This window comes from Oncorhynchus clarkii, chromosome 10, assembly GCF_045791955.1.
Source record: "Oncorhynchus clarkii lewisi isolate Uvic-CL-2024 chromosome 10, UVic_Ocla_1.0, whole genome shotgun sequence".
Taxonomy (NCBI): domain Eukaryota; kingdom Metazoa; phylum Chordata; class Actinopteri; order Salmoniformes; family Salmonidae; genus Oncorhynchus; species Oncorhynchus clarkii.
The window spans coordinates 20,178,301-20,198,440 of record NC_092156.1 but is presented as its reverse complement, the minus strand read 5'-3'; the positions used below and the strand labels follow the sequence as shown (position 1 = coordinate 20,198,440).

At 41.9% G+C, this 20,140-nt stretch overlaps 1 protein-coding gene across 2 annotated transcripts; it reads left to right on the top strand.

The window, feature by feature from the left end:
• Window positions 1-9,939: 9,939 nt before the first annotated feature.
• LOC139418124 (homeobox protein otx5-like) lies at window positions 9,940-14,183 on the top strand. Of its 2 annotated transcripts, none has more exons than XM_071167335.1 (3): window positions 9,940-10,440; window positions 11,327-11,478; window positions 12,111-14,183. In XM_071167335.1, the coding sequence occupies exons 1-3, from the start codon at window positions 10,350-10,352 to the stop codon at window positions 12,765-12,767; spliced, it is 900 nt and encodes a 299-aa protein (XP_071023436.1). In that variant the 5' UTR covers window positions 9,940-10,349; the 3' UTR covers window positions 12,768-14,183. The 2 variants fall into 2 exon arrangements, with proteins under 2 accessions (XP_071023436.1, XP_071023435.1); XM_071167334.1 differs by having other exon boundaries at window positions 11,303-11,478.
• Window positions 14,184-20,140: the final 5,957 nt, after the last annotated feature.

Below are 20,140 nucleotides of genomic sequence, written 5' to 3'. Positions count from 1 at the left end.
TGTACTTAATTGACTTGCTTAGCTAAATAAAGTTAAAATAAAATAATAATAATAATGTCCGCTGTGGGTTCTCTTCTGAGCAGGCATTTTTTTTAAAAATTGTATCTCTCTGGCTTTGTTAAAAAGAGTATACCTCACAGGTCACATTTAATCTACACATTGTTTGGTTATTCAGTAGTATCTCATGCATTCACCTTGGATGCAGTTGTTAAAACCTGAGACAAATTTGAAACAATATTTCATGATCAATAGTATTGAAAGCTCTTGTATCTTGTATTTACTACAAAATATATATTTTATCTACTACACAACCCTCTGTGTGTATATGTCTCTTTAGGAGAGATTGGGATAAAGCAGGAAAAATATGTTGGACATTAGACAATTCCTGCTGAGAAAATGTGTCATGTGTGTCATTGGGTCTTGTAGGTATATTGTACGTACAGACAGTGATATCACATGTGGTAGTATATTTTCCCAGTTCAGGAATAGCTTGTGCCAAACTCCCAGTTCTTCTGGCAGGATTATAGTCCACAGTAATCAGTCAACCACATTGTCACCTCAGACAGCAACCTCTGACTCATCACACACACACACACACACGCACACACGCACACACACACACACACACACGCACACACACACACACACGCATACACGCATACACACACACACAATGTCACTTTTTATTCGGGCAGGTAGTGTTCTCCTGGCATCCGTCAAACCCATGTTCATGCGTTGGACTGCCAGAGGGTGAAGTGTGATTCATCACTCCAGAGAAGGTGTTTCCACTGCTCCAGAGCCCAAACTGTTGCCACAAAGTTAGAAGCACAGAATTGTCTAGATTACCATTGTATGCTGTAGTGTCAAGATTTCCCTTCACTGGAACTAAGGGGTCTCGTGTAACCGGTGTGAAATGGCTAGCTAGTTAGCGGGCCCGCGCTAATAGCATTTCAATCGCTGACGTCACTCGCTCAGAGACCTTGAAGTAGTTTTTTCCCTTGCTCTGCAAAGGCCGTGGCTTTTGTGGAGTGATAGGTAATGATGCTTTAAGGGTGTCAGTTGTTGATGTGCGCAGAGGGTCCCTGGTTCGAGCCCAGGTAGGGGCGAGGAGAGGGACGGAAGCAAAACTGTTACATTGGCCCAAACCATGAAAAACAGCCGCAGACTATTATTCCTCCTCCACCAAAGTTTACAGTTCGGGCAGGTAGTGTTCTCCTGGCATCCGTCAAACCCATGTTCATGCGTTGGACTGCCAGAGGGTGAAGTGTGATTCATCACTCCAGAGAAGGTGTTTCCACTGCTCCAGAGTCCAATGGCGGCAAGCTTTACACCACTCCGGCCGACACTTGGCATTGTGCATGATGATCTTAGGCTTGTGTGTGGCTGCTTAACCATGGAAACACATTTCATGAAGCTCCTGACAAACAGGTATTGTGCTGACGTTGCTTCCAGATGCAGTTCAGAACTCAGTGTTGCAACTGAGGACAGATCATTTATTTTACTTTTTTCAGCACCCTGTGGTCCCAGTCTGTGAGATTATCCTCTCTCTCTCCCTACCACTTCACAACTGAGCCATTGTTGCTCCTAGAAGTTTCCACTTCACAATAACAGCATTTACAGTTTGTTAAATTTAACTAGGCAAGTCAGTTAAGAAGCTATTTTTATTTTCAATGACAGCAGGTTAACTGCCTTGTTCAGGGGCAGAACAACAGGTTTTTAGTTTGTTAGCTTGGGGATTTGATCTTGCAACCTTTCGGTTACTAGTCCAACACTCTAACCACTAGGATACCTGCCACCCCAGGGGCAGCTCTAGCAGGGCAGAAATTTGAGGAACTGAGTTGTTGTAAAGGTGGCATCCTATGATGGTGCCACGTTGAAAGTCACTGAGCTCTTCAGTAAGGCCATTCTACTGCCAATGTTTGTCTATGGAAATTACATTACTATTTTATACACCTGTCAGCAACGGGTGTGGCTAAAATTGCAGAATCCACTCATTTGAAGGGGTGTCCACATACTTGTGTATATATTGTCTATATGAAGAAGTCTACTTCGAACAATTGACACTGGACATTTGACTTCAACACATTCACTTGAAGAATAGTGCAGATGGAAAGTTTGGTAACAGAATAACTGTAAAATCTCCCTCAGTTTTTTTTATTTAATGACGTTTTCCAAAAACGGTTAAATATTAACTCAGAATTAAGATTCAAAGATGTCTGCAGAAATAATGGGGTGCCAGGCCAGCTAAGATATGACACCTTGAGTTGTTTAAAAATCTATCGATCAAAAAGAATGACTGTAACAGAATGATATCATGGGTCCTTGATCTGTACTATACAGAGATGCATAATTATCAATGTCACTCTCTTCATGGTGATGTATCCTAAATAAAGGTAGAAACATTTAATATCCTCCTTTGCATGTTTGGGTATTATTCTACATACGGGCTATTATTCTAATGAGCCCCGCCCCCAAACAAGAGCAGATTTGGTTGGTCCAGACCGGACCAAATCTGTACCAATGATAGATGTCTATGTTTCACAAGTTTGGACATCACAGTACAACACAGTAGAGCACAGTACAGTAAAAAAAAGTAGAGTGTAGTATAATATGCTATAGTTCAGTACAGTACATTACAGTAGAGTAGATTAGACTATAGTGTACTCTACTCGTGTGCTCCACTGTCCTCTACTGTAGGGAACTATATTCTACTCTATTTTTCTTTACTGTACTGTTCTCTACTATGCTCTACTGTACTGTGCTGTACTGTGCTGTACTGTGCTCTACTGCAACTGTGGTTTGTGACTACTATGATTTCCCATTGAGGTCAATTCAATTGAAGTCATTTTTCGGTCGCTCTGTTAACATTAATAAAACTAAATATAAATGTTGATATTAATTAATATTGGCAGGGGCCTTTACTTCAACACATTTTTATGTTTGATGTATTTCTAATACCTTTTAAGACATTTTCTATACATGTTTTTTCACACCCCTTTTTCCATCTGTGTGACGAGATATCAAAGCATTTGCCTATTCCTAATTAATGAAGGCATAACGTAACTATGTAACCATGCCTTCATTTCTCAAAAAATAGACACAGCTTTCATTTGACACCAAATTTTATATGCTCCTGTAAAGTTCACATGTTGGTGCTCATGGGTCCTTTTACATGGAAATGACCAGGGACAGAGGCTCTGACATGTTGCTATGTTCCAGTGTTTCTAGAAGAGTCTGTAGGGCTCCTGGGTTGGTGCCAGCTGGTACAGTATATCTCCTGGGTGCAAGGGTAACAGGGGGTTGTTGTGCTGGGCTGCTGGTGGCTGAGCACCAGGTCTTCACATAGGAGATGTGTGTGTGTGTGTGTGTGTGTGTGTGTGTGTGTGTGTGTGTGTGTGTGTGTGTGTGTGTGTGTGTGTGTGTGTGTGTGTGTGAGTGATTGGGACTGACAGCAGTCTCTGTATTACTGGTTTAGCCAACCCGTTTTAGACAGTGTAATCTGGATTAACCACTGCAGTGTGTCAGTGGGGACATGGCCCGCACCCTCCTCCACCATCTCTACCCCTTCACCTTCTTCCCTCTCTCCATCCCTCCCTCCATCCCCCCTCCTCACCCCATCTCTTTCCTAGCCCTCTTCCCTCTGTCGCCTTGTTCTTCCTCCCTCCAACTCTCCATCTCTCAGAGTTAGCTTGTTTTTTTCCTCCCCTCCTCTCTCTTGTTCTCTTTCTCGATCGCTTTACCTGATTCTCTTTGATCACTTTTGTCTACCTGTCCCCCTCCCTCTCTCTATCACCTCATTCCCTCTGTCCTCAATCTGTTTCCATCTCCCTCTCTCTCTAACTGCACCATCTTTTCTATTTAATGCAATTCTTCAACAATTCCATCCCAAAGCTCTCCCGTAGTGTAGTTTGGCATGTGTGTGTGTGTTCATGTGTGTGTGTGTGTGTGTGTGTGTGTGTGTGTGTGTGTGTGTGTGTGTGTGTGTGTGTGTGTGTGTGTGTGTGTGTGTGTGTGTGTGTGTGTGTGTGTGTGTGTGTGTGTGTGTGTGTGTGTGTGTGTGTGTGTGTGTGTGGGGGGGGGGGGGGGGGTGCATGGGGGGTGTGGCACATGACAGCATGTGGCCGAGGATTACAGGGGCTCAGTCCTCAATTCCCTAATTGCTCTTGAAACTGCAGAACTATCTGTTCCACAATCTAACATGGCTGACTGTCTGTATCATCTGTATGGCTACAATATAGACACTGAATACTGTATATGCTGATTGTCAATAAGAAAATAAATGTCAAAGTTTAAAACAGAAGTGGTTTACTATTGGATTTTTATCAAATCTTAATTTAGCAAAAACAAAATATCCTGCCTTAAAATTATTGTTTTGTCCAAATATTTGTTCACCATGATCTCCAAAAAGACAAAACCCACAACCACGTAGTTAATATTCTCTTAGACTCAACTGTTGACAAACCCCTTGGCACTGACACACACACACACACACGCACACACACACACACACACACACACACGCACACACACGCACACACACACATACACAAGGCTCCCAAGTGGCGCAGTGGTCTACGTCACTGCATCTCAGTGCTAGAGGTGTCACTACAGACTCTGGTTCAATCCTGGGCTGTATCACAACCGGGAGTCCCATAGGGCGGCACACAATTGGCCCAGTGTCGTCCAGGTTAGGGGAGGGTTTGGCTGGGGTAGGCTGTCATTGTAAAATAAGAATTGGTTCTTAACTGGCTTGCCTAGTTAAATAAAGGTTAAAAAAATAGACATCAACATAAAACAGACATAACAAAATAGCAAACTAAATCTCTCCACCGACACTTAACTAAGTTCTCCCAGTTCCATAAGTCAATGATGTTAGTCCACAAAAACATGGTGGTTGTTCCGTTTTACCAGTTCCATGAGATTGGTGATTGGTCTTGTCTGTCTCTGTTAAATATTTTCTTGATGTAACTTTTCTTGTTCTGAGTTGCAGGTGTAAAATATATATATTTCCTTAATTTCAGTCTGTCTGTCTGGATGGCTGTCTGTCTGTACATCTTAACACCTGTCTGTCTGTTTGTCTTTATACTTACATACCATTATGTCTCTTTGTCTCCCTGTCCAAGTTGTCTGTAGAATACTTCTCTTTTTGCTGATAGCTCATTCTCTCTATCCTCTCTCTCTCTGCCACTGAATGGATTTCTCTCTCTTTCCTGCCTTTATCTGGAGATAAGATACTTTCCAGATAAAGCATATTATGATAGCTAAATCAAATGAGCTTTGTGGGTGTTTGTGAATCTGTGTGTTTGTGTGTGTGTGTGTGTGTGTGTGTGTGTGTGTGTGTGTGTGTGTGTGTGTGTGTGTGTGTGTGTGTGTTTGTTTTTAAGCTGGTTTATTACAGCTCATGGTAATCTTTTGATGATGGGTCAATGAATATGTGAAATGATTGATTTTATAAATACCAATTCATTGTTTGATGCACCTGTTCAATAACTGATTGAAAACCTTGAGATTCAATTTAGAATCAAAGTTGAAGCCACAATCCTGAGTTTCAGCCAGGCTATAACCCAAAAAATATACTTTGAATATTTGGGTGACAAGTTGTAATATGCTCATAAAGCATAAGTTATATTCTTTGAGAATGGGTATATAATTGAAATGACAATTTAACAGAATAAAATATTGCATATTGTGCCACAATCACCTTCCTTTTTAAATCAGGGACTCAGAACATTTTTATATTAATTACATTTACATTGAACCTTGTGTCACATGATGTTTGGTTGTGGCTTAATTTGTTTAATTGGTCAAATTATTGTAAACATTTTCATTGTCAACAATATTGTAAATAAAAATGCAGTTTAGGGAGGCCCACATAACTCTACAAAAAATATATATCTTTCTTGAAAACCTCGCAAAAATAGGTGTTTGTGACAGAACAAACTAAATGAATATGAAACCATGTAACAATTTTGGCACATAACAAAAAACGAAAGTCAAAAGAACTGATCAATAAAATATTGGTTCTGAGTATAGTTATTACATCAACGTTGTAATTGGAGGCCAAAGTAATAGAAATATGTGTATCAACTTGAACTCATTTCTCATTGATTTTCAAATTTTAATTAGAAATTGAAAGGTTAGGGGCCTCCCGGGTGGCGCAGTGGTTAAGGGCGCTGTACTGCAGCGCCAGCTGTGCCATCAGAGTCCTGGGTTCGCGCCCAGGCTCTGTCGTAACCGGCCGCGACCGGGAGGTCCGTGGGGCGACGCACAATTGGCCTAGCGTCGCCCGGGTTAGGGAGGGCTTGGTCGGTAGGGGTGTCCTTGTCTCATCGCGCACCAGCGACTCCTGTGGCGGGCTGGGCGCAGTGTACGCTAGCCAAGGTGACCAGGTGCACGGTGTTTCCTCCGGCGCATTCCGGGTTGGATGTGCGCTGTGTTAAAGAAGCAGCGGCTTGGTTGGTTGTGTATCGGAGGACGCATGACTTTCAACCTTCAGAGCCCGTACGGGAGTTGTAGCGATGAGACAAGATAGTAGCTACTACAACAATTGGATACTACGAAATTGGGGAGAAAAAGGGGTAAAATTCAAAAAAGAAATTGAAAGGTTCAATTTTAAGATGAATTTCTGTCTTCTGAAACCGCTTTCGTCATTTATCCAACATATTAGCCCAGCAGATACATTTCTGAAATCTTCAAGATGTTTCCTAATCACACAAAAAACTGAATGATAATATCATATTTGCAGGAGTCATGACACACCCATTTGTGTACACTGATTTAAAACCATATTTTCCGTTCGCATTTGGTAGACTGGGACAACAGGTTAGATAAACTGAGCCATTATTAAAGCCCTAAATGTACACCAATGAATGACAATGTAAGTCAATTTATGTGATTAGGAAACATCTGAGGATTTCAGAAATGTATCATGTGTTGGGCTAACATGTTGGATAGATGTCTGATAAGGTTACAGAAGACAGAAATGCAAAAAGTGTCCCACTTTTTCTGAATTCACTGTAATATGTCACAGGCTCATAGCCTGTGGCAAAAATGAGGGGACGCGAACAACAGGTATAGGCCAAATACATTTTTTTATTTATTGTAAACAAAACTATTAACTTTAAACTAAGAAAAAAGAATGAGGTGTGGAAGTATCAATGTAAGGTGTATGTAAAGTGCATGGATGCGTGAATCTGTGTGTGTGAATGACTGAGTGAAAACTATGCAAAACTACAAAAGAACAAACAAAACAGGTTCATACCTGAGAGGAGAGAGAGAGAGATGTGATTAGTGACAGTTTAAATACTCTGATCCCAGGTGACTCCAATCACTAACGACCCTCCTCTGCCTGCAGGATGAACCGCCCCTGCAATGCAGAGGAGGAGCCGTGACAAATAACAGTACAAATAACAGTAGTCAATGCGTGACTTGGACTGAACTAGGTTCTGGTACTCATATAAGCCTGTCCTACTTTAGCTACTCCATGCTGTCCTATTTTAGCTACTCCATGCTGTCCTACTTTAGCTACTCCATGCTGTCCTACTTTATCTACTCCATGCTGTCCTACTTTAGCTACTCCATGCTGTGCTACTTTAGCTACTCCATGCTGTCCTACTTTAGCTACTCCATGCTGTCCTACTTTATCTACTCCATGCTGTCCTACTTTAGCTACTCCATGCTGTCCTACTTTAGCTACTCCATGCTGTCCTACTTTAGCTAGCTATGGTTAGTAAAGCGGGGCAACTAAAAAAATGACAGAATTACAAAATGTAAACATAATATTGGCATTTTTGTATTTTGATGCACCAGTATAAGTATACACATTTACATCACAATTTGGCACAGTGCATTATTTATGACAGTTTTATAACCTCAACATCATAATGGGAAAAAAAGCTGTCACTGATCTTACTGTGTGCTTCAGGGGCGAGCTTCCTGTTTTAAGCTTACTCTGTCCCTCTCTATGATGTCACGCCAATAAAGTGAGGCGATTTTGATCATGTGGTTTCTCTGCAAGGGGCTTAGTAATAATGTTTTTGATTTTCTCTTGTCAGACCAAGAAATAAACATGCCAGGATTAAACTGTCACAGTTCTTATGATGTCCCCCTCTTCCTGAATTGATCCTATCTTAGAATTTAATTGGAATATTATTTTTGATTCATGCAATATATTAAACATGGACTCAATTCAGTCATTTTTATTTCAATATTATAGGCCTATAGGCCAAATATACTACATGACCAAAAGTATGTGGACACCTGCTTGTCAAACATCTCATTCCAAAATCATGGCCATTAATATGGAGTTGGTCTCTCCTTTGCTGCTATAACAGCCTGCACTCTTCTGGGAAGGCTTTCCACTAGATTATGGAAAATTCCTGCGGGACTTGTTTCCATTCAGCCACAAAAGCATTAGTGAGGTCGGACACTGATGTTGGCCGATTAGGCTTGGCTCGCAGTCTGCGTTCCAATTCACCCCAAAAGTGTTCGTCGGGGTTGAGGTCAGGGTTCTGTGCAGGCCAGTCAAGTTCTTCCACACCAGTCTCGACAAACCATTTCTGTATGGAACTCGCTTTGAGCACGGGGGAATTGTCATGCTGAAACAGGAAAGGGCCTTCCCCAAACTGTTGCCACAAAGTTGGAAGCACAGAAACGTCTAGAATGTAGTGTTAAGACTTCCCTTCACTGGAACTAAGGGGCCTAGCCCGAAGCAGGAAAAACAGCCCCAAACCATTATTCCTCCTCCACCAAATGTTACAGTTGGCACTATGCATTAGAGCAGGTAGCATTCTCCTGGGGACTGCCAAACCTAGATTCGTTGTTCGGACTGCCAGATGGTATGGCGTGACTCATCACTCCAGAGAATGCGTTTCCACTGCTCCAGAGTCCAATGGCGGTGAGCTTTACACCTCTCCAGCCGACGCTTGGCATTGCGCATGGTGAGCTAAGGCTCATGTGTGGCTGCTCGGCCATGGAAACCCATTTCAAGAAGCTCATGATGAACAGTTATTGTGCTGACGTTGAACAGTTATTGTGCTGACATTGCTTCCAGAGGCAGTTTGAACTCGGTAGTGAGTGTTGCAACCGAGGACAAACTATTTTTCCGTTCCATTCTGTGAGCTTGTGTGGCCTACCACTTTGCTGCTGCACCATTGTTGCTCATAGACTTTTCCACTTTACAACAACAACACTTACCACCCCAGGGGCAGCTCTAGCAGGGCAAAATTTGATGAACTGACTTGTTGGAAAGGTGGCATCATGTGACAGTGCCACGTTAAAAGTCACTGAGCTATTCAGTAAGGCCATTCTACTGCCAATGTTTGTCTATTGAGATTGCATGGCTGTGCTCTCAATTTTATACACCTGTCAGCAACGGGTGTGTCTGAAATAGCCGAATCCACTAATTTGAAGGTGTGTCCACATACTATTATATATACTGTATAATGTATGTCTGAGACTATAATGTATAATCTTATGCCTTGATTTCAAACGTTAAAGAAGGAATGTTTATCGATTGTTGATAAATCGACAGCATTTAAAAAAATACACGGCTAAATATTATTTTTCGCTACAGCACTGAAAATGAATAGTTTGAAAAAAATTGACGGGTTGGGTAAGAAAAAATATTTTTATTTAACCAACCCTTCAACGATTACATTAACTGTAGCCTATACATATAATGTTTATATTGTTTGATGAAAATGTGATAAACGCTGTAAAAATGTGATGCCTCTACATGGTCAATTGAAAAAGTAGACGTAACTGCAAAATTGTTTCTAAATGTCTCTCGGAATAAAAGGAACATGTGTGATGGGGTGGGCAGAGACGAGAGAGATAGCGGGAGGAAGGAAAGAGATAGGGAGCGAAAGAGAGAGGGGGAGAGAGAGAGGGGAAGGAGGGGTTTCTATGAGTCCACGTCGTCCCTCTAATTAGCTCACAGTGTCTGTAAAATAAATCAGTGTAGTGGCTTCACCCCCGCTCAACTGCAGCACGCGCCCCTTAACCTGCTCCTAGCGCGCCAAAACAGAAGGGTCCGCGCGATCTACCTTGACATAAACTGAGGCGCGCAATTGTCACGAGGAGCGCACTAGAAATGTTTGGTGTTTTCGACAAGTCAGTAAAGTGAGAAAGAGTAAGAGTAAAAAGAAAGAAAGACAAAGAACTTTCCGATATCAAGATATCCTTGTCACTTTTACGCACTTGGCGAGGTTGACTTGAAGCGAGACCTAAACTTACCGACCAAGAGGGACTGGTGGGAAATAGCAAAGTCTCCCAAGAACGTCCGGTCGTGTGTGTCAATTCAGAGAGACGACCAAGAGAGCGAGAAGGTAAAACATTTCGGCGCGAGGATGATGTCCTACATTAAGCAACCCCATTACGCCATGAACGGGTTAAACATGCCTGGGATGGACCTGCTACACACCACGGCTGGATACCCATGTGAGTATAGCAATACTACCACTTTTTGTATTGTAATTTACCACTTTTTTTTCTCATTACCAATGTTTTTTTATTTTATTTTTTATAGCCTACATTGGCCAAAGATTGAACGCGGCTCATGCGTAAAACAGTGGGCAATGCATGCTTAAAGTCCATGCACCATGAATTTTTCAACCCCGTTAATAATGTATTACAACATAACATAGCTTACTAATAACAATAACTACAACAACAACAACAAGAATAATATCAACAATATCAATAATAATCGATTATTCTGTGACTGGTTCCATGACAATAACCTATTCAACAAAGGTTAGGCTAGTGTCAGATAACAGCGATTCCTAATCAAAAATAAAATATGAAATAATTGTTATTTTATTTTTGCATCTGCCATTACCATCATCACCAGTTGTAACACCTGTTCAACTTGCAGACAGACAATCACCATTTAGCCTAACACACATCTTCCCATATATGGGCACAGTTTTTAAGTCAGGAAATGATTCGTTTTCACATAGACCTGAATTTTCCTATAGTTTTCTTTATTTTTTCTTTGGCCTTTTTTCTATTACTAGGCTAATACCTGCTATGATTATTTTATGACTATGAATATCTCAAAATACCATAATGATCATAGAAACTATATGACTGCACAATTACTTATTGTCTTATAGAGAGGTGTCATGGGGGGGGGGGGGGGGGTGTACGAAATCAATACCACTGTTATCAACACATATACAAACCCTTTCCAATGAACTGTAGGCCTAATGAAATGCAATGTGAATGTCAATCACTTTGAGCACTGAGGAGTGCTGCTGTCCATTAATGCCATTCCATCATTACCATTATTATCACACAGTCTCTGTGTCTCTGGATTTCTCAGCCACCCCACGAAAGCAGCGTCGCGAGCGCACCACCTTCACACGCACTCAGCTGGATATCCTGGAGGCCTTGTTCTCCAAGACCCGCTACCCCGACATCTTCATGAGGGAGGAGGTGGCCCTCAAGATCAACCTCCCCGAGTCACGCGTACAGGTACGGTGTAATGTGAATATATATAAAATATTTAGTCAGACATGGCTCTATCTATAAGTGGTTCTAGTCTCATCTTCTCGTCTCACCAACAGGTGTCTGTGACAATATGACAATGTAATGGATTTAGAAGTACATTGAGAGTAGGCCTATGCAGGTTATGCAATTAGTGCAATTTACATCTATGCATGTTATCAATCGGGGCTCCTTTCAAGTTATAACAACATGGACAGTTGAAGAAATACCTACACAATCGAAACAGTGTTACAATATTGTTGTTGTGGTAAAAAAAAATGACGTCCACCTTCATAGGTAAGAGAGTGCTCTCAGATGGAAGAATACAATTCACCAGTATTGTGGACTGTAGAAGGACATGTACTGAATGCTCTGTACAGATACATCCCCCACCTGTGACAGTTTGGCTCACAGTTCTATCTGGTACAAAAACTGGTTTTGACAGTTGCATTATATCACAGAGTATAGGTGCACATTGGCATAGTGACAGATATATCAACAATGATGTAGTAACATAGTGCCATATTCCCACCAAACAACTTACTATCACCATCACAGTTTTTCCACATATTGTCTGTCTCTATGCTAAGTAGCTGTGTTGTGTGTCTCTGTTTCTGCAGGTGTGGTTCAAAAACCGCCGCGCCAAGTGCCGCCAACAGCAGCAGCAGAGCAGCGGCCAGTCCAAGCCCCGCCCGCCCAAAAAAAAGACGTCGCCCGCCCAGGACCAGCCCAGCGCCGGCCCAGACCCCTCAGCCAACAACCCCTCTGGTTCCTACAGCCCCTCCTCAGCCCCATCGGGCCCCTCCCTGCCGCCCAGCGGCAACAACCCTGGCAACGCAGCAGTCTCCATCTGGAGCCCGGCCATCTCACCACTCCCTGACCCTCTGGCCTCTTCGGCGCCCTGCATGCAGCGGCCCTCTGCCTACCCGATGAGCTACGGCCAGCCGCAGGCCTACGCCCAGGGCTATGCCCAGGGCTATGCCGGCACCTCCTCCTACTTCACGGGCCTGGACTGCAGTGCCTACCTGTCGCCCATGCATTCGCAGCTGTCGGCTAGCGGTGCCCTCAGCCCCATCACCGTGCCCTCAATGGGGGGTTCGCTGAGCCAGTCACCCGCCTCGCTCTCCTCCCAGGGCTACGGCACGGCCGCCTCGCTGGGCTTCACCTCCGTCGATTGCCTGGACTACAAAGACCAGCAGGCCTGGAAGCTGGGCTTTAGCACCATGGACTGCCTGGACCACAAAGACCAGAATTCCTGGAAGTTCCAGGTGCTGTAGAGAGAGTGGGAAGAAGAAGAAGAGGGAGAAGTTGTGAATGAATAAGGCTCTCGCCAGATATACAGTACAATCAAATACAATCAAATGATTCTGACTGAACACTTGTTTTTTTCTCTCCGTTTCTTGTTTGTATGCTTGGTTTTTACAACCCCTGTAGAATGTGTTTTCTATTCAGGGGAGAGAGGAGAAGAGAGACCAGGGGACATTATTGATCCCTCCTGACTGCAGGATATCAGGTCCATTTACTTTCTCATACAGTAGAAGGGAAGGATGCCCCTGAGGATCATACTACTGTATGGGAAAGAATCGCAGCTAGAAACTGATTTAAACACAAGCCATGGTTAAGATGCATTGATTGGTCTGTGATGGAAAGACATCCTCAAGAGAATTCTACTGATACAACCACGCTAAACTCAATCGTTCCTCTGATGTTTTTTCTGCTGTTGATGGCTTGAGTTTTGTTTTCAAGAAACACAACAATAGATCAAATTTACAGAGCTTTGATACTCTCTTAGTCTCTCTCTTTTTTTGTTCTGAAAGACCGTCAGTGTTAATTTGAGTTTAGTCATTGTTATTCTATGTTACAATTTAGATTTTCATTTGATTACTTTTAGGCTTTTGGAGCTAACGTGTTACTATGGTGTTAGGCTAGCATCATTGCTATTATATTTTGATGGAGAAAAAAAATGGTATGTTTTGTTGTGTGAAATATTAGAGCTAACTTTTAATCTACATTTATGCCCAGCAAACATAATTGTGATTACAAGTTTGAGTGACATTTTGGTTTCACAATTTAAAGGAAGTGATCAGTTTTTTTGCTTTCAAACGTACTGTATTGGTATTCAGAATCAAAATTAGTTCAGTTCAAGGACATGACTGACCCCGAACTAAACAAGTGACCTGTTAACTTCTGAGGATAACAGTCACCATGTTGTTAGTTCGTTAGCTATGGTTTCTATTGTGTTTCTTAACCGTTTCTGTCGTGTTTCCACCTTGGCCCACATGGCTCTCCAGTGCATCTTGCTATCGGTTATTTTTGCTCATATGATTCTAGAGTGGCTCAATCCTCTTACCCTTCCTTCAGCATTGTCCTAAGTGAATTAGTCAGGATTACCCCTCTGTCTCTCTTTCTTTCTCTCTCTATCTCCCCATCCTTCTTTCTGTCACCATCTTTCTGTCCTTTTCCCATTTCTGTAACTCTTCATTCTCTCTCTGTCTCTTTCCCCACCTCTGCCTCTCCCTTCTCACTTTCCCTCAGTCAGTGAGTGACATATAACAAGAGGAAAACTGCTGATGCACAACCAAGTTTCAAAATTGCACCTTTGAGTATTCTACTATTCTAACTTTCAACAGTAAATTGAGACCCTGATTGAGTTCCGAAAATGTTTTTTTTTGTTTTTTTTTAAGTACAGAGGTCCGGACCTCAGTGTCCTCATATGTAGCTACGGCCTTGGTCTCTTTCCCTGTTTGTTTGTCTCTCCGTCTACATGTCTCTCAATCTTCTGCACCAATGGTCTCAATCACTTCTCTTCTCTCTGAACAGGCAAAGTATACCATATACTCTATAAAAAGGTTGACGCCCTTGATGATAATGCTATATGGAAAAGACTTAACTAGAAACTAATTTGAAACACTCAGGCCATGGTTAAAACATTAATTCAAACTCTGCTATCATGGAGGACAATGTAATTACTTCCCCTTTCTTTCCTTCCACTAATGTCTCAATGTCAAAAAAACAATCAAGGCTCGGGGTACAGTACCTTCTTCCTATGTGCAACCCCTCCCCTCCAGCACATCTCTTCTCCCCCATCCCTACCAGTCTCTTACCCCCCTTTTGCCTCCCTCCACACACCCACTACTCCACCTCACCCTCCTCTTCTGACAACCCAGTAATCCCTTGTTGACCTGGTTACATGCCATGTAATTTGACTTCAAGTGGAAATTTGTGTGTGTGTATACTTGTATGTGAGTGTTTGTGAGTACAACATGTGTACGTGATGTGTATGCCATGTGTGTATGTGTATGTCATAACAGAGAAGGGCACTGAGTTTACTGAGTTACTCTGCAGCAATGCTCCTATCAATGCTCCTATTGTTGCACATAAGACGTCTTCATTACGAATGTGTGTTGGAATCTAGACTCGGCAAAAGACAGATTCCATAACATATTTGACAGTGTCTGGAGATAACTAGATTTCTCATGTGGTGACAGGTTAACAATTTGGTACTTTAAGTTTGGACAAATGGGGACTCTAAAAATTAATACATAACCTATTCATTTATAGAATAACTTTATTTTTCAGAGAGCAGCAAACTTCAATGTATCTAACAATGTTGGGAATGAATAACATAGGAGTGCATTTGCCATTTTCCTCAACTGATGAAGTGTTCATTTGAACACAAGCATTATACAGTATAGTATTTAGACGTAAAAGGGAAACTAGAGAGATTTCCATAGCGCACTGAATACGCACACGACATACCCACTCAACTCGCTGGGTTAATCCCACTCCGCGCCACGTTAATCCCTCTGCCCTCCCTCTCTGTGGTCTGATTGGTTAATCCTTGCCCTCTCTGTCTCTGTCTGCGTCCTGATTGGTTAATCTCTTTCGGAGGGTGCAGTGCGGTTGTAATCTGCTGGTCGTCAGCACGGATAGTTTCAGATAGACAGACATGTTGCCGGTAATCTCTAAAAGGAGCAGATGTGGTGGGGGAGGGATGGAGCAAGGGAGGGAGGGATGGAGAGCAGCACCCAGCAGACCTTGGGGAAGGTGAATATAGAGACACACAGCGTTCCTTATTATATCCCAATGTGGGTTAGCTGCCAAAGTGAAGCAAACAGACACAAGGTGAAGAATACCTGAAGAAAAACGAAATCTGTTGCAAAGTGTTTTAAAATGTTTCCCATTTTGTGCCCTGATGAACATGACCCTGGCCACCCAAGACCGTTCCCAACTTTTCTCTCTGAAGTATACTTACAAACTCAAAACCCTAAACCACATAAGACCAAAATGACCAATTCATGACCCCTTAAAGTAATGCATTTCTTTCTCTTTAGGGCATAAGGGAACACAAACACTTAGTCACATCAGTTTCATATTTTGAGTCCAAGTTTACATACACCGTTTTTCACAATTCCTGACATTTAATCCTAATATAAATTCCCTGTCTTTGGTCAGTTAGGATCACCACTTTATTTTAAGAATGTGAAATGTCAGAATAATAGTAGAGAGAATTATTTATTTCAGATTTTATTTATTTGTAACGCTTGTCGAAATGGGTAGACCAAGGCGCAGCGTGATTTGGGTTCATCATAATTTATTAGAATGAGAACAAGCAACAAAAACAAAAAGAGAAACAAACAAACGAACGTACAGCCTAGTAGGGCTCAAAAGCAACAATACAAAAACAAGATCCCACAAACAACAGGTGGGAAAAGGCTACCTAAATATGATCCCCAATCAGAGACAACGATAGACAGCTGCCTCTGATTGGGAACCATACCAGGCCAACATAGAAATACAAAAACTAGACTACACATATAAATAATAAACTAGAACACCCCCCAGTCACACCCTGACCTACTCCACCATAGAAAATCAAGGCTTTCTCTGGTCAGGACTTGACATTCTTTCATCACATTCCCAGTGGGTCAGAAGTTTACATACTCTCAATTAGTATTTGGTAGCATTGCCTTTAAATTGTTAAACTTGGGTCAAATGTTTCGGGAGCCTTCATCAAGCTTCCCACAATAAGTTGGGTGAATTTTGGCCCATTCCTCCTGACAGAGCTGGTGTAACTGAGTCAGGTTTGTAGGCCTCCTTGCTCGCACACGCTTTTTCAGTTCTGCCCACAAATTTTCTATGGGATTGAGGTCAGGGCTTTGTGATGGCCACTCCAATACCTTGACATTGTTGTCCTTAAATTTGGAAGTATTCTTGGGGTCATTGTTAATTTGGAAGACCCATTTGCGACCACGCTTTAACTTCCTGACTGATGTCTTGAGATGTTGCTTCAATATATCCACATAATTTTCCTACCTCATGATGCCATCTATTTTGTGAAGTACACCAGTCCCTCCTGCAGCAAAGCACCCCCACAACATGATTCTGCCACCCCCGTGCTTCACGGTTGGAATGGTTGGAATGGTGTTCTTCGGCTTGCAAGCCTCCCCCTTTTTCCTCCAAACAAAACCATGGTCATTATGGCCAAACAGTTCTATTTTTGTTTCATCAGACCAGAGGACATTTCTCCAAAAAGTACGATCTTTGTCCCCATGTGCAGTTGCAAACCCTCGTCTGGCTTTTTTTATGGCGGTTTTGGAGCAGTGGCTTCTTCCTTGCTGAGCAGCCTTTCAGGTTATGTATATATAGGACTCATTTTACTGTGGATATAGATACATTGGTACCTTTTTCCTCCAGCATCTTCACAATGTCCTTTGCTGTTGTTCTGGAATTGATTTGCACTTTTCACACCAAAGTGCGTTCATCTCTAGGAGACAGAACACGTCTTCTTCCTGAGCGGTATGACGGCTGCATGGTCCCATGGTGTTTATACTTGCGTACTATTGTTTGTACAGATGAACTTGGTACCTTCAGGCATTTGGAAATTGCTACCAAGAATGAACCAGACTTGTGGAGGTCTACAAAAAAAATTATATGGTCTTGGCTGATTTCTTTTGATTTCCCCATGATGTCAAGCAGTGGTGGCAGAATCATGTTGTGGGGGTGCTTTGCTGCAGGAGGGACTGGTGTACTTCACAAAATAGATGGCATCATGAGGTAGGAAAATGATGTGGATATTGAAAGATGTGGATATTGGATATTGAAGCAACATCTCAAGACATCAGTCAGGAAGTTAAAGCGTGGTCGCAAATGGGTCTTCCAAATTAACAATGACCCCAAGAATACTTCCAAATTTAAGGACAACAATGTCAAGGTATTGGAGTGGCCATCACAAAGCCCTGAGTTTGAAGGTAGGCCTTGAAATACATTCACAGGTACACCTCCAATTGACTCAAATGATTTTAATTAGCCTATCAGAAGGTTCTAAAGCTATGACATAATTTTCTGTAATTTTCCAAGCTGTTTAAAAGTGAAATAATCTGTAAACAATTGTTGTGAAATAATCTAATGTAGCTTCCGACACATTGTCGGAGGCTACACCGTGCACCTGGCAACCTTGGCTAGCGCGCACTGCGCCCGGCCCGCCACAGGAGTCGCTTGTGCGCGATGAGACAAGGAGATCCCTACCGACCAATCCCTCCCTAACCCGGACGACGCTAGGCCAATTGTGCGTTGCCCCACGGACCTCCCGGTCGCGGCCGGTTACTACAGAGCATGGGCGCGAACCCAGGGACTCTGATGGCACAGCTATCGCTGCAGTACAGCGCCCTTAACCACTGCGCCACCCGGGAGGCCCTAAAAAGCTATAGTTTGTTAACAAAAAAATTGTGGGGTGGTTGAAAAACTAGTTTTAATGACTTAAGTGTATGTAAACCTCTGACTTCAATTGTACATAAACCCTTATAAAACTGTTTTTTTAATATTGTAAAGCAATGGTCACTGACCATGGTCATTGGAGAGCTATTGGACGTGAAGGGTTTAGCTCCAGCCCAACACAAGTCTACTTCATTCAGTTTATCGAGACCTTGAGTTTATAAGTTCTATCAGGTATTTTGGTGCTGTGTTGGCTGGAGCAAACTCCTGCATACCACTGTAACTGCAGGACCAAGGTGATATTCATTAGTAACAAATGGTTTTGCAACAGAAAATGAAGCCTTAGTCAATACAATATAATTGCTATAATTGCTATACTTTGGTGTAGTCAGTGATGCATCTATACATTGCCATTTGAGTTTCCATTTTATACTTTTTAAAACCATGTCTATCTTTATTTCCCAAACACAATTCAAAACAATGACAATACTTTTAAGCATCTTTTGACACAGGCTTAACACCTATTATACACTTTTAACTTAAGCCTCATATACTAGCGACAATGGCTTGCATTACACCTGAGGAAAAACACTTATATTTGCTCAAATTGCCATTGGCTCAACCATTGTCTCAACATACCCTCAATTTACCCCAAGGCAAACATTTTGACTATATTATCCCACACAGTTACAACTGTGCTGAATCTACTGCTGTTCAACTTCTCCACCCTCTGGTCCGAAATTACAAGAACTAGGAAATAAAACAGGCCTGTCTACCTGTATGCACACAGATCTCTGATACAGTGCATTCAGAAAGTATTCACACCCATTGACTTTTCCCAAATTTGGTTGTGTTACGGCCTGAATTTAAAATTGATTAAATTGAGATGTTTTTGTCACTGGCCTACACACAATACCCCATAATGTCAAATTGGAATTGTGTTTTTAGATTATTTTTTATTGAATTAAAAATGAAAAGCTGAAATTCTTGAGTCAAGTATTTCATCCCTTTGTTATGGCAAGCCTAAATAAGTTCATAAATTGCATGGACTCACTCTGTGTGGAACAATAGTTTAACATGATTTTTGAATGACTACCTCATCTCTGTACCCCACACATACAATAATCTGTAAGGTCCCTCAGTCGAGCAGTAAATCAATCCACCCAGTCCCTATAAAGATAGTCGTCCTTCCTAACTCAGTTGCCAGAGAGGAAGGAAACCGCCCAGGCTTAAAAAAGTGACTTTAAAATAGTTACAGAATTTAATTGCTACGATAGGAGAAAACTGAGGATGGATCAACAACATTGTAGTTACTCCTCAATGCTAACCTAATTGACAGAGTGAAAAGAAGGAAGCTTGTACAGCATAAAAATATCCCAAAACATGCATCCTGTTTGTAACAAGGCACTAAAGTAATACTGCAAAAAATGTGGCAAAGCAATTCACTTGTTGTCCTGAATACAAAGTGTTATGTTTGGGGCAAATCCAATACAACACATAATTGAACCACTTTCCATATTTCAAGCATAGTGGTGTCTGCATCATGTTATGGGTATGCTTGTAATCGTTAAGGACTGGGGAGATTTTCAGGATCAAATATTTACGGAAAGGAGTTGAGCACAGTCAAAATTCTACTGGTTTCACATGCAAACAGCAGTTGGTTTCTATAATGACATTCCATGAGAGCAACATTACTTTTTAAAAACATGAATTGAAGCTTTGCCATTTGTTTGCCTGCAAAAACACAAGTTCTAGGTCCTTGTTTTTTTTGGTTATGATAGGGTAATCTAGTTGTATCTAGAAGTTATATTCTTTCAAAATCAAGAGGTAGCCCACCGGAATGTTTCATCAATCAAAATCGTACAACTCTTACAGACTATGCACACAACAAGCAAAGAGTGAAACATTTGTAGAAAAGGAAACTGACAGACACTTA